Consider the following 12174-nt stretch of genomic DNA (forward strand, 5'->3'; position numbering starts at 1 on the left):
CTAACACGCTAGACATTCCTTTTCTGTCAATTCCATTAGCATCTCCTCTTAGCCTCACAGACCCGATGTCTGCAGCTCCTCTACAGATCGATCCGGGGGCTGGCTTGTCAATAACGCTGGGCCACTCAGTAACTGTGGGCCCTTCATTGGCTCCTTCATTTCACTGTGGGTAACATGCACTCTCAGGACTTCTGGTAATTAGTGTAAATGCATTTCAGCCGTGCAACACGAGGCAGCGATATCGATTACTACTTGCTAATCAAGAACAGGCTAATGACTTGGCAATTAAAAGGCTCCTATGTGTGAATTAAATCGGCAGCTAGATGGTATTAGATCAGTAATGCGGTCAATAGTTTTATACGAATTTTCATATAAACAACTTACCAGTTTCATCAAGTTTTTTTCTAACATGTTTAAGAGCATAAAAATATATACAAATCTTATAAAGTATGCAAAACATATTAAGGTCTAATTTAACGACGTAACAGTTGGAAAAGAAGGAGAAATTGACAAGGAAATGACTATATACAACTTTCATCTTTATTTCTTGAAAATAACACGATATCAAAAGTTAAATTCTGTTATTATTAATACCAGTACAAAAATGTATCTGACAATGAATATACAGGACAGAGCATGACGACGATGATGTTTGGAAGTTGAGGATTATAGTTTGAAACTGAAACACATAAAACCTTTAAACACCACATATTACTGTTACTGGTTGATATCTAAGAAACGGAAGAAGAGAACAAGAGAAAAGAAAGTGGGAGAAAGAGAGAGAACTAAGAGTATAAGGAGGACTTTAGTTTCAGGGTGCACAGTCTGATATAAAGAGACTTGATAACAACGAAGTGTCTTCTGCTGTGGTGATTGGCACCAGCTAGCACATCAGTAATAGGACCAAGAGTTGTCCAGACCATTTGGCCTGACCAGGAAAAACTCAGGTCCCTGGTTATAGGCTATGGAGAATGATCCTGGTCAGGTCACATGGTCTGGAAAAACTCAGGGCCTTAATTGTGACTGTTGTCCTTCCAGTTTAAAAGCACGTGCTAGCGGACAGTCTCCAATAAATAAGAAGGCAATAGTGTTGTCCAAGGCACAGAGACACGGCACATAGCTAGGACCAGGAGTTTTTCCTTAACACTTGACTTGGGCAGGAGAAACTGATTAAGTGTTCTCGGCTCAGGACAACTACCATGTGTGGATGAGTGGGTGGGTGGTACACTTTTTATCATTCTAATGTGCATAAATACTATTTATTTTAAATCACTCTTTAAACATCTGTATATAAAAAAACACCCCAAAATGACATCTCTTATTTGGAATTAAAAAGGCACTGAGGGCATTTTGAAATCTATTTTCTGACAGTAATACCTGTACGACCTGTACGACCTGTACGACGACGCAGCCATGTAAAAATAACAATTACCACAATAGGATGACGGATATGTATCGCTGTAATGTCATCAGCCCAAGGCTTAAAGCACTGGCTCCTCAATGATAACAGAAACAACAGGAGAGTGTTCCCCTCACTCTGCATCATACACGTGTAGGACCAGGAGTTTCCTGACCATGTGACTTTACCAGGAAAAACTCATGGTCCTAGTTACAGCCTAGAAATACGAATCAGAGAAGACCCTAGTTACAGCCTATAAATACAATTCAGAGAAGACCCTAGTTACAGTCTATAACGACGACTCAGAGAAGACCCTAGTTAGTTTATAACTACGACTCAGAGAAGACCATAGTTACAGTCTATAACGACGACTCAGAGAAGACCCTAGTTAGTTTATAACTACGACTCAGAGAAGACCCTAGTTACAGTCTATAACTACGACTCAGAGAAGACCCTAGTTACAGTCTATAACTACGACTCTGAGAACGTCCTAGTTACAGGCTTTTACAAGGGATCAAGGTTTTTTCTGGTCAGTTCAAGTTATGGGGAAAAACTTCTGGCCCTACAGACGTGTCGACGATGTCCACTAGACTCAAAACCTCCAGTCCACCCCCGACATTATGTAACCCTGACCATTCCAACAGCATTATCAACTTCCATCACAATTAAACACTCCCCATTCACCATCTTCAACTGACCCCTCTCGGACATCATCAAACAGAACTCTGACAAATTAATCAACTGCCATAGAATGAATAGATTTGATTTATATGTGTCATACTTCTAAATACTTAGCTGAGTATCTGTCCTGTGCCTCTGCTGCTGTCGCCATGGATCCTGTACCACAGTTCTGAGTGTAGAAAGCGTCTCAGAGTAGGAGTGCTGATCTAGGCTCAGGTCTCTCTGTCCATGTCATCTTTTATCTAAAAGGCAAAACTGATCCCAAATCAGCACTCCTACTCAGAATACAGTCCCTCAAGGCTAAACTACTCCCTCTCAAAGGGAACAGAAATGAACGTTGTAGAACCTTCAGATAGCAGGTCAAATGAACAATGAACGAAGGATGTTTTACAGGGGCTATATAAAAAATGGATGAGAAATCAATATTTTACCCGAACAAAAGTTTGAGGGCACTTCTGTCACTGCTTGTATGTAATGGGCCTGATATCACAGTGCTATTTTGTTAACCAACCCGACAGACGAGGGACCTAAAGAACGACAGAATAACTGAAAACACACAGATTAAGGTTGCAGTACATTAATAGTGTTTACTTAGCCTGGTTAAACCTGAATGAATGCAAGTGATAGCTAGCATTTACCCCCCCCCCCCTTCATGTAGACGTTAGTCAGAGAGACCAGGTTATCAGAGGGGCAATGCATTGGCATCAACAGTCCATTCTATATGTCTGTATTTGGCCACTTGGGGGCGCTAAGACTACGCTCCTCAGTCCCCCCAGTGTGTGTTTTCTCCCTTCTGTAGAAGGGTTTGGCATTGAGAGTGAGTGGAGGGGAGAGAGGGATGGAAGGATAACGGGATGGAAGTGAGGGCTCATGGGACACGGTGGGCAGGGCTCTACATCTCATGGGAGGTCATGTGGTGTTGGGGGAGGCCGTTGGCATGGGCGACGGCAGTGTTGTTTTCGTTGAGGCGGCGGACGCGGTACACCTCATAGTGGATGCTGCTGGTGATGTCCTTGATGTTCTCCATGTGGGTCCTGACAGGGGAGAGATGGGGCTAGTTAGATATCAGCTGAGGTCAATATAAGGGGATGTAATGATAAATGACACACAGACTGATTTACAGACATAAACATACACACACAGACTGACAAAGACACATTATTCAGAAACACATTATCATACTCACACACACATTCACATACAACACGCACACACGTAGATATTTACCTAATCAGTAGATCCCGCAAATAGGCAAACTCACAATGAGCAATGTTCTCAACTGCAGAGAGGAGAGAGAAGACACATGGTAAGCGCCTCACGAGGTCAAATCAGACACCAACACACACTGATGCAGTTCTCCACTACCCCACTACATAGAACTAGTGAGAACAGTGGAGAGAGAGAAAACAGTGAAAACAGTGGAGAGAGAGAGAGAGAGAGATAACTAGTGAAAACAGTGGAGAGAGAGAGAGAACTCGTGAAAACAGTGGAGAGAGAGAGAGAGAGAGAGAACTAGTGAAAACAGCGGAGAGAGAGAGAGAACTCGTGAAAACAGTGGAGAGAGAGAGAGAACTCGTGAAAACAGTGGAGAGAGAGAACTAGTGAAAACAGTGGAGAGAGAGAACTAGTGAAAACAGTGGAGAGAGAGAGAGAGAACGTGAAAACAGTGGAGAGAGAGAGAGAGAACGTGAAAACAGTGGAGAGAGAGAGAGAGAACGTGAAAACAGTGGAGAGAGAGAGAGAGCGAACTAGTGAAAACAGTGGAGAGAGAGAGAGAGAACTAGTGAAAACAGTGGAGAGAGAGAGAGAGAGAACTAGTGAAAACAGTGGAGAGAGAGAGAGAGAGAACTAGTGAAAACAGTGGAGAGAGAGAGAGAGAGAGAACTAGTGAAAACAGTGGAGAGAGAGAGAGAGAGATAACTAGTGAAAACAGTGGAGAGAGAGAGAGAGAGATAACTCGTGAAAACAGTGGAGAGAGAGAGAGAACTCGTGAAAACAGTGGAGAGAGAGAGAGAACTCGTGAAAACAGTGGAGAGAGAGAGAGAACTAGTGAAAACAGTGGAGAGAGAGAGAGAACTAGTGAAAACAGTGGAGAGAGAGAGAGAGAACTAGTGAAAACAGTGGAGAGAGAGAGAGAGAGAGAGAGAGAGAACTAGTGAAAACAGTGGAGAGAGAGAGAGAGAGAACTAGTGAAAACAGTGGAGAGAGAGAGAACTAGTGAAAACAGTGGAGAGAGAGAGAGAGAGAACTAGACTAGTGAAACAGTGGAGAGAGAGAGAGAGAGAGAGAACTAGTGAAAACAGTGGAGAGAGAGAGAGAGAGATAACTAGTGAAAACAGTGGAGAGAGAGAGAACTCGTGAAAACAGTGGAGAGAGAGAGAGAACTAGTGAAAACAGTGGAGAGAGAGAGAGAACTCGTGAAAACAGTGGAGAGAGAGAGAGAACTAGTGAAAACAGTGGAGAGAGAGAGAGAGAACTAGTGAAAACAGTGGAGAGAGAGAGAGAGAGAGAGAGAGAACTAGTGAAAACAGTGGAGAGAGAGAGAGAGAGAGAGAACTAGTGAAAACAGTGGAGAGAGAGAGAGAGAGAGAGAACTCGTGAAAACAGTGGAGAGAGAGAGAACTCGTGAAAACAGTGGAGAGAGAGAGAGAGAGAACTAGTGAAAACAGTGGAGAGAGAGAGAGAGAACTCGTGAAAACAGCGGAGAGAGAGAGAGAACTCGTGAAAACAGTGGAGAGAGAGAGAACTAGTGAAAACAGTGGAGAGAGAGAGAACTAGTGAAAACAGTGGAGAGAGAGAGAACTAGTGAAAACAGTGGAGAGAGAGAGAGAACTAGTGAAAACAGTGGAGAGAGAGAGAGAACTAGTGAAAACAGTGGAGAGAGAGAGAGAACTAGTGAAAACAGTGGAGAGAGAGAACTAGTGAAAACAGTGGAGAGAGAGAACTAGTGAAAACAGTGGAGAGAGAGAGAGAGAACTAGTGAAAACAGTGGAGAGAGAGAGAGAGAACTAGTGAAAACAGTGGAGAGAGAGAGAGAGAGAACTAGTGAAAACAGTGGAGAGAGAGAGAGAGAACTAGTGAAAACAGTGGAGAGAGAGAGAGAGAACTAGTGAAAACAGTGGAGAGAGAGAGAGAGAACTAGTGAAAACAGTGGAGAGAGAGAGAGAGAGAGAGAGAGAACTAGTGAAAACAGTGGAGAGAGAGAGAACTAGTGAAAACAGTGGAGAGAGAGAGAGAGAGAACTAGTGAAAACAGTGGAGAGAGAGAGAGAGAACTAGTGAAAACAGTGGAGAGAGAGAGAGAGAACTAGTGAAAACAGTGGAGAGAGAGAGAGAGAACTAGTGAAAACAGTAGAGAGAGAGAGAGAGAACTAGTGAAAACAGTGGAGAGAGATAACTAGTGAGAACAGTGGAGAGAGAGCGATAACTAGTGAGAACAGTGGAGAGAGAGAGAGAGAGAGAGAGAAAGAACTAGTTAATGCTGACGGCTGAACAAATTCTGTGTCTAACAAGACAGTCAGACGCGGCCGGCCACTGGATGATGCGTGTCTGAATGATAGATAATATCACAGGACTATAGGCCAACATCAGAACCTGCCACTGCAGACACGCTAGGCTTCCTTTGTAGGAAATGAAGGGTTCCTTTAGGGAGGTTTTAATAGAAGTAGAGAAGTAGACACCTGTCTCAGTCTGATGGTGATGTAATTAAATGCATGGTTGAAATTAGATCATCTGAAGTGTGTGATGGTGACATTTTAAAATGGTTTGCTGGTCGTGATGCTGGAAATCACATCTACTACTGAGAGAGACAAGAGAACATCTATGGTTCTAGCAGTATCTGTACATATGCCAATAAAAGCCCCCAGACAACACTCCCACTGAGTTTTAGGATTAGGGATGTATCTAGTTGTTGACCCCTGGCTCAGACCGATGCTAACTACGTAACCAGGGGTGTGTGAGTGGAGCACAGTGGAACCCCTCAGACAACACGCCACCAATCCAATGAGTGACACTTTCAGTGGGGACGGATAGATCTGTACTGCAGCCTCCCCTCCACCCCTCTGTCACTATGAGACCAGACACTGCAGCCTCTGTAGAGAGGTGTTACATGCTCTGCCTCCCTCTTCCACACAGACACATTGTAGAGCGGTAGTCTCAGCCAGCTGTATGACACAGTCTATATCTCTGTCTGTCTGGGGACGAGTGAAATCATCTGAGGACTACTCCTCCCCAAAACTTCATTTGTAAATAGGGAGGTGCGGGAACAAAAAGTGAGAGTGAGAGGGGGGTGACCTGGGGAGCTCTGAGGTATCGGAACACACAATATATATTTTTGTAACCTTTATTATAAAGCATTGAATGCATATCATGGTATTGGATCTTCGTCGTGGCATAGAGCAGTATAGTAGATGCACTTACAGAAGTTTCAAACAGGGAAAATGTTGAGTAGCCTCGGGTCCGGGAAAAATATGGCCTTTTATAAACATATTTCATGCAATTCTATGTAATTCTACATAACTGGAGACTGTCAGAATCTTTTTTAATATCGCACAAATGATCAAAATGACAGGCTGTACTTTGACACTGACTAACTGACAATCTGATAGCAATAAAAATCAAGAGCTCAGGTCTGTGGAGACACATATATTGTCCAATATGAGGAGGAAATTATAGTCCTAAAAATTCTTTACAGTTTCACTGACTCACCCAATGATGTGCAGATCACTCACTGGTGATGGCCGATGCACTGGTGCAAAAAGCCAAGTCTCTCTCTTGTTTTACTTGGACAGATTAGAGTCTTCTCTTTTTAGCAGGAGCCATTTGCATTCCAACCTGTGTTGTTGCGGAAGGCTTGTTTTGTCTGCATGCTGTTTATTCACTTAGATTTGCAGCGTCTTCCCAACTGTACGTTATGCTTTGTTATTGGGCTACACACAATCCACAGCTCGACAATAAAAAAAAAGAAGAAACTTTTCATCCTCTGTGGCTAAATTATAGGCCTTCTAATGGTGTAGTAGGCAGCAGAATTAACGAAGAGGGAACTCAAATGAACTTCGATCGGTTTTATTCAAATTTTTACATTGCAATTTAAAAATAAATAAATCATGCCACAAGAAGTACAGTCCAAAACGGAGAGGTGCCACACTGCTCCTCCCCCCTCTACTCCTTCCGCTCATCTCCTCTGTCTTGTTTAGTCTTAACTGGCCGGTGTACATTAATCAAGAAAGGAAAACTAAAAGACCTCTTCATAACGTTAGCCTTCATACTGCTAAGGAGAGAGACGACTGCTCAAAGATAAAAAGACAAAAAGTGCTAAAGCAAAAATGAGAAGATGGAGAAAGAGGAAAGAAGAGGAGGCCATCTACCTTCTATGGTTCCCCACTTTGTCTTTCTTCCCAGAAGCCTCCTGCCGTTGACCTGGTACTCCTGGTCGCTGCCCACCACAGCAAACGGGATCATCTCCTACAGGACAGAAAGAACAGAGACAGACAGGAGGAACAAAGAGACATACCATGAAGAGTAAAATAAACTGACATTTGATATATATTGCAGCAGAGGGACCTAACTGTAATTAAACCAGGTTATCAACATGGATCAACATGGACCCAACTGTAATTAAACCAGGTTATCAACATGGATCAACATGGATCCAACTGTAATTAAACCAGGTTATCAACATGGATCAACATGGACCCAACTGTAATTAAACCAGGTTATCAACATGGATCAACAGGGACCCTACTGTAATTAAACCAGGTTATCAACATGGATCAACATGGACCCTACTGTAATTAAACCAGGTTATCAACATGGATCAACATGGACCCTACTGTAATTTAACCAGGTTATCAACATGGATCAACAGGGACCCTACTGTAATTAAACCAGGTTATCAACATGGATCAACATGGACCCTACTGTAATTAAACCAGGTTATCAACATGGATCAACATGGACCCTACTGTAATTAAACCAGGTTATCAACATGGATCAACATGGACCCTACTGTAATTAAACCAGGTTATCAACATGGACCCTACTGTAATTTAACCAGGTTATCAACATGGATCAAGAGGGACCTAAGTGTAATTTAACCAGGTTATCAACATGGATTAACATGGACCCTACTGTAATTAAACCAGGTTATCAACATGGATCAACATGGACCCTACTGTAATTAAACCAGGTTATCAACATGGATCAACATGGACCCTACTGTAATTAAACCAGGTTATCAACATGGATCAACATGGACCCTTCTGTAATTAAACCAGGTTATCAACATGGACCCTACTGTAATTTAACCAGGTTATCAACATGGACTCTGCTGTAATTTAACCAGGTTATCAACATGGATCAAGAGGGACCTAAGTGTAATTTAACCAAGTTATCAACATGGATCAAGAGGGACCTAAGTGTAATTTAACCAGGTAGTCAACATGGATCAACAGGGACCCAACTCTAATTTAACCAGGTAGTCAACATGGATTAACAGGGACCCAACTGTAATTTAACCAAGTTATCAACATGGATCAAGAGGGACCTAAGTGTAATTTAACCAGGTAGTCAACATGGATCAACAGGGACCCAACTGTAATTTAACCAGGTTATCAACATGGACTCTGCTGTAATTTAACCAGGTTATCAACATGGATCAAGAGGGACCTAAGTGTAATTTAACCAGGTAGTCAACATGGATCAACAGGGACCCAACTGTAATTTAACCAGGTAGTCAACATGGATCAACAGGGACCCAACTGTAATTTAACCAGGTAGTCAACATGGATCAACATGGACCCAACTGTAATTTAACCAGGTTATCAACATGGACTCTGCTGTAATTTAACCAGGTTATCAACATGGATCAAGAGGGACCTAAGTGTAATTTAACCAAGTTATCAACATGGATCAAGAGGGACCTAAGTGTAATTTAACCAGGTTATCAACATGGATCAACAGGGACCCAACTGTAATTTAACCAGGTTATCAACATGGATTAACAGGGACCCAACTGTAATTTAACCAGGTTATCAACATGGATCAACAGGGACCCAACTGTAATTTAACCAGGTTATCAACATGGATCAACAGGGACCTACTGTAACAGGGACGTAGCACAGGTGAGTGGAGCTATAAGCGGTAATGTGAGGGCTTATGGCTAGGGGCAAGTGGGTAAAGCTGTGGACAGATGTGTCAACTCAAATCACCCTGATCTTGTCATTAATCATCCGGTCCTCTGCGTCCTCGTCAAACTCCTTCTGGGGGTACACGTCGATCCCATTGGCCCGTAGCTCTTCCCTGATCTGGGGACACAAAAACAGTTCTGGGTGAGAGGTGAGTGTGAGACTGGCCCGGTAATGCTAACACAGCCTCCCCACACAGAGAGCTTCCTTCTGGAGCTGAAGGAGCAGGGTTAGGGGGAGTGACCTCCATGAAGAGGGGAGAGGTTAGGGTAGCTCTGTGACTAGGGTGTTTCTCATCCTCTACCGTGGAAAAGCCCCAGTCCATGGGATGTTGCTTGCTTGTCCCTGAGCTGGTTAACTGACTCTCATTTAGTCAGTTCTACAGTGATAGTTTTATTGTAAGCGGCCTTACAATAAAACACCTAGCCTGCTGGTCCCTGCTATAAAAAAGGTAGAGAAACACGACAAATGCATTACACACCCTTGCAGAGACTTGAATACATGAATTAAAAAGGTTATGGGAACACACAAGCAAAAGCCTAACAACCGCAATTAGCCAGACATGTCTGACAAATCCTTTGGATACATAACAGTATTTTGTGAGAAATCAAGACCATCTGCACACTGCGTTACCCACAGATTTAGGTGGTGTTAACGTAAATCCCTTCACTAATCTCCTCCAAAATGTTCTGTTGAAACCAACGGCCCATCACTGTCAGTGTACACGTTCACAAACAAGCAAGCAAGCAAGCAAGCAAGCAAGCAAACACGCACGCACGCACGCACGCACGCACGCACGCACGCACGCACGCACGCACGCACGCACACACACACACACACACACTGGTTAAACGTTTTCTATCCGGTCGTACAGAGCTTCCCTAATGAGAGGGACACTGGTGGGGATCTGTGAGCATGGCTGCTATAATTGCCTTGAAATGAATGCCTGCCTTTTTCAATTACTACTTTTTCTACTACAACAACCTCCCATTCCCCTACATCTACTGCTGCATCTAATACAACAACCTCCCATTCCCCTACATCTACTGCTGCATCTAATACAACAACCTCCCATTCCCCTACATCTACATCTAATACAACAACCTCCCATTCCCCTACATCTACTGCTGCATCTAATACAACAACCTCCCATTCCCCTACATCTACTGCTGCATCTAATACAACAACCTCCCATTCCCCTACATCTACTGCTGCATCTACTACAACAACCTCCCATTCCGCTACATCTACTACTGCATCTACTACTAATACAACAACCTCCCATTCCCCTACATCTACTACTACAACATTCTCCCATTCCGCTACATCTACTACTGCTGCATCTACTACTGCTAATAATACTACTACAACAACCTCCCATTCCCCTACATCTACTACTACTACTACTACTACAACAACAACCTCCCATTCCCCTACATCTACTACTACATCTACTACTACTACTACAACAACCTCCCATTCCCCTACATCTACTACTACTACTACTACAACAACCTCCCATTCCCCTACATCTACTACAACAACCTCCCATTCCCCTACATCTACTACTACTACAACAACCTCCCATTCCCCTACATCTACTACTACTGCTGCATCTACTACTACTACAACAACCTCCCATTCCCCTACATCTACTACTACTACAACCTCCCATTCCCCTACATCTACTACTACATCTACTACAACAACCTCCCATTCCCCTACATCTCCTACTACTGGTGCATCTACTACTACTACTACTACTACTACTACAACAACCTCCCATTCCCCTACATCTACTACTACTACAACAACCTCCCATTCCCCTACATCTACTACTACTGCTGCATCTACTACTAATACAACAACCTCCCATTCCCCTACATCTACTACTACTACAACCTCCCATTCCCCTACATCTACTACTACTACTACAACAACCTCCCATTCCCCTACATCTACATCTACTACAACAACCTCCCATTCCCCTACATCTACTACTACTGCTGCATCTACTACTAATACAACAACCTCCCATTCCCCTACATCTACATCTACATCTACTACAACAACCTCCCATTCCCCTACATCTACTACTACATCTACTACTAATACAACAACCTCCCATTCCGCTACATCTACATCTACATCTACTACAACAACCTCCCATTCCCCTACATCTACATCTACATCTACTACAACAACCTCCCATTCCCCTACATCTACTACTACTGCTGCATCTACTACTAATACAACAACCTCCCATTCCCCTACATCTACATCTACATCTACTACAACAACCTCCCATTCCCCTACATCTACTACTACATCTACTACAACAACCTCCCATTCCCCTACATCTACATCTACATCTACTACAACAACCTCCCATTCCCCTACATCTACTACTACTGCTGCATCTACTACTAATACAACAACCTCCCATTCCCCTACATCTACATCTACTACTACTACAACCTCCCATTCCCCTACATCTACTACTACATCTACTACTAATACAACAACCTCCCATTCCGCTACATCTACTAATACATCTACTACTAATACAACAACCTCCCATTCCCATACATCAACTACTACTGCTGCATCTACTACTAATACAACAACCTCCCATTCCCCTACATCTACTGCTGCATCTGCTACTAATACAACAACCTCCCATTCCGCTACATCTACTAATACATCTACTACTAATACAACAACCTCCCATTCCCCTACATCTACTACTTCTGCATCTACTACTAATACAACAACCTCCCATTCCCCTACATCTACTACTGCTGCATCTACTACTAATACAACAACCTCCCATTCCCCTACATCTACTACTTCTGCATCTACTACTAATACAACAACCTCCCATTCCGCTACATCTACTACTGCATCTACA

General features: G+C 43.1%; 1 protein-coding gene across 5 annotated transcripts in view; it reads right to left on the reverse strand.

The window, feature by feature from the left end:
- Positions 1 to 518: 518 nt before the first annotated feature.
- Positions 519 to 12174, reverse strand: part of LOC120043843 (septin-9-like) — a 149772-nt gene continuing 138116 nt past the window's right edge. For all 5 annotated transcript variants that reach the window (XM_038988440.1, XM_038988442.1, XM_038988441.1 and 2 more), the window contains 4 exons: positions 9288 to 9383; positions 7446 to 7542; positions 3308 to 3359; positions 519 to 3114 (listed from right to left, as the gene is read on the reverse strand). In XM_038988440.1, coding sequence (XP_038844368.1) covers positions 2973 to 3114; positions 3308 to 3359; positions 7446 to 7542; positions 9288 to 9383 — 387 coding nt within the window. In that variant the 3' untranslated portion in view covers positions 519 to 2972. The remainder of the gene's footprint in view (positions 3115 to 3307; positions 3360 to 7445; positions 7543 to 9287; positions 9384 to 12174) is intronic.

Source organism: Salvelinus namaycush, chromosome 3 (assembly GCF_016432855.1).
Source record: "Salvelinus namaycush isolate Seneca chromosome 3, SaNama_1.0, whole genome shotgun sequence".
NCBI lineage: Eukaryota > Metazoa > Chordata > Actinopteri > Salmoniformes > Salmonidae > Salvelinus > Salvelinus namaycush.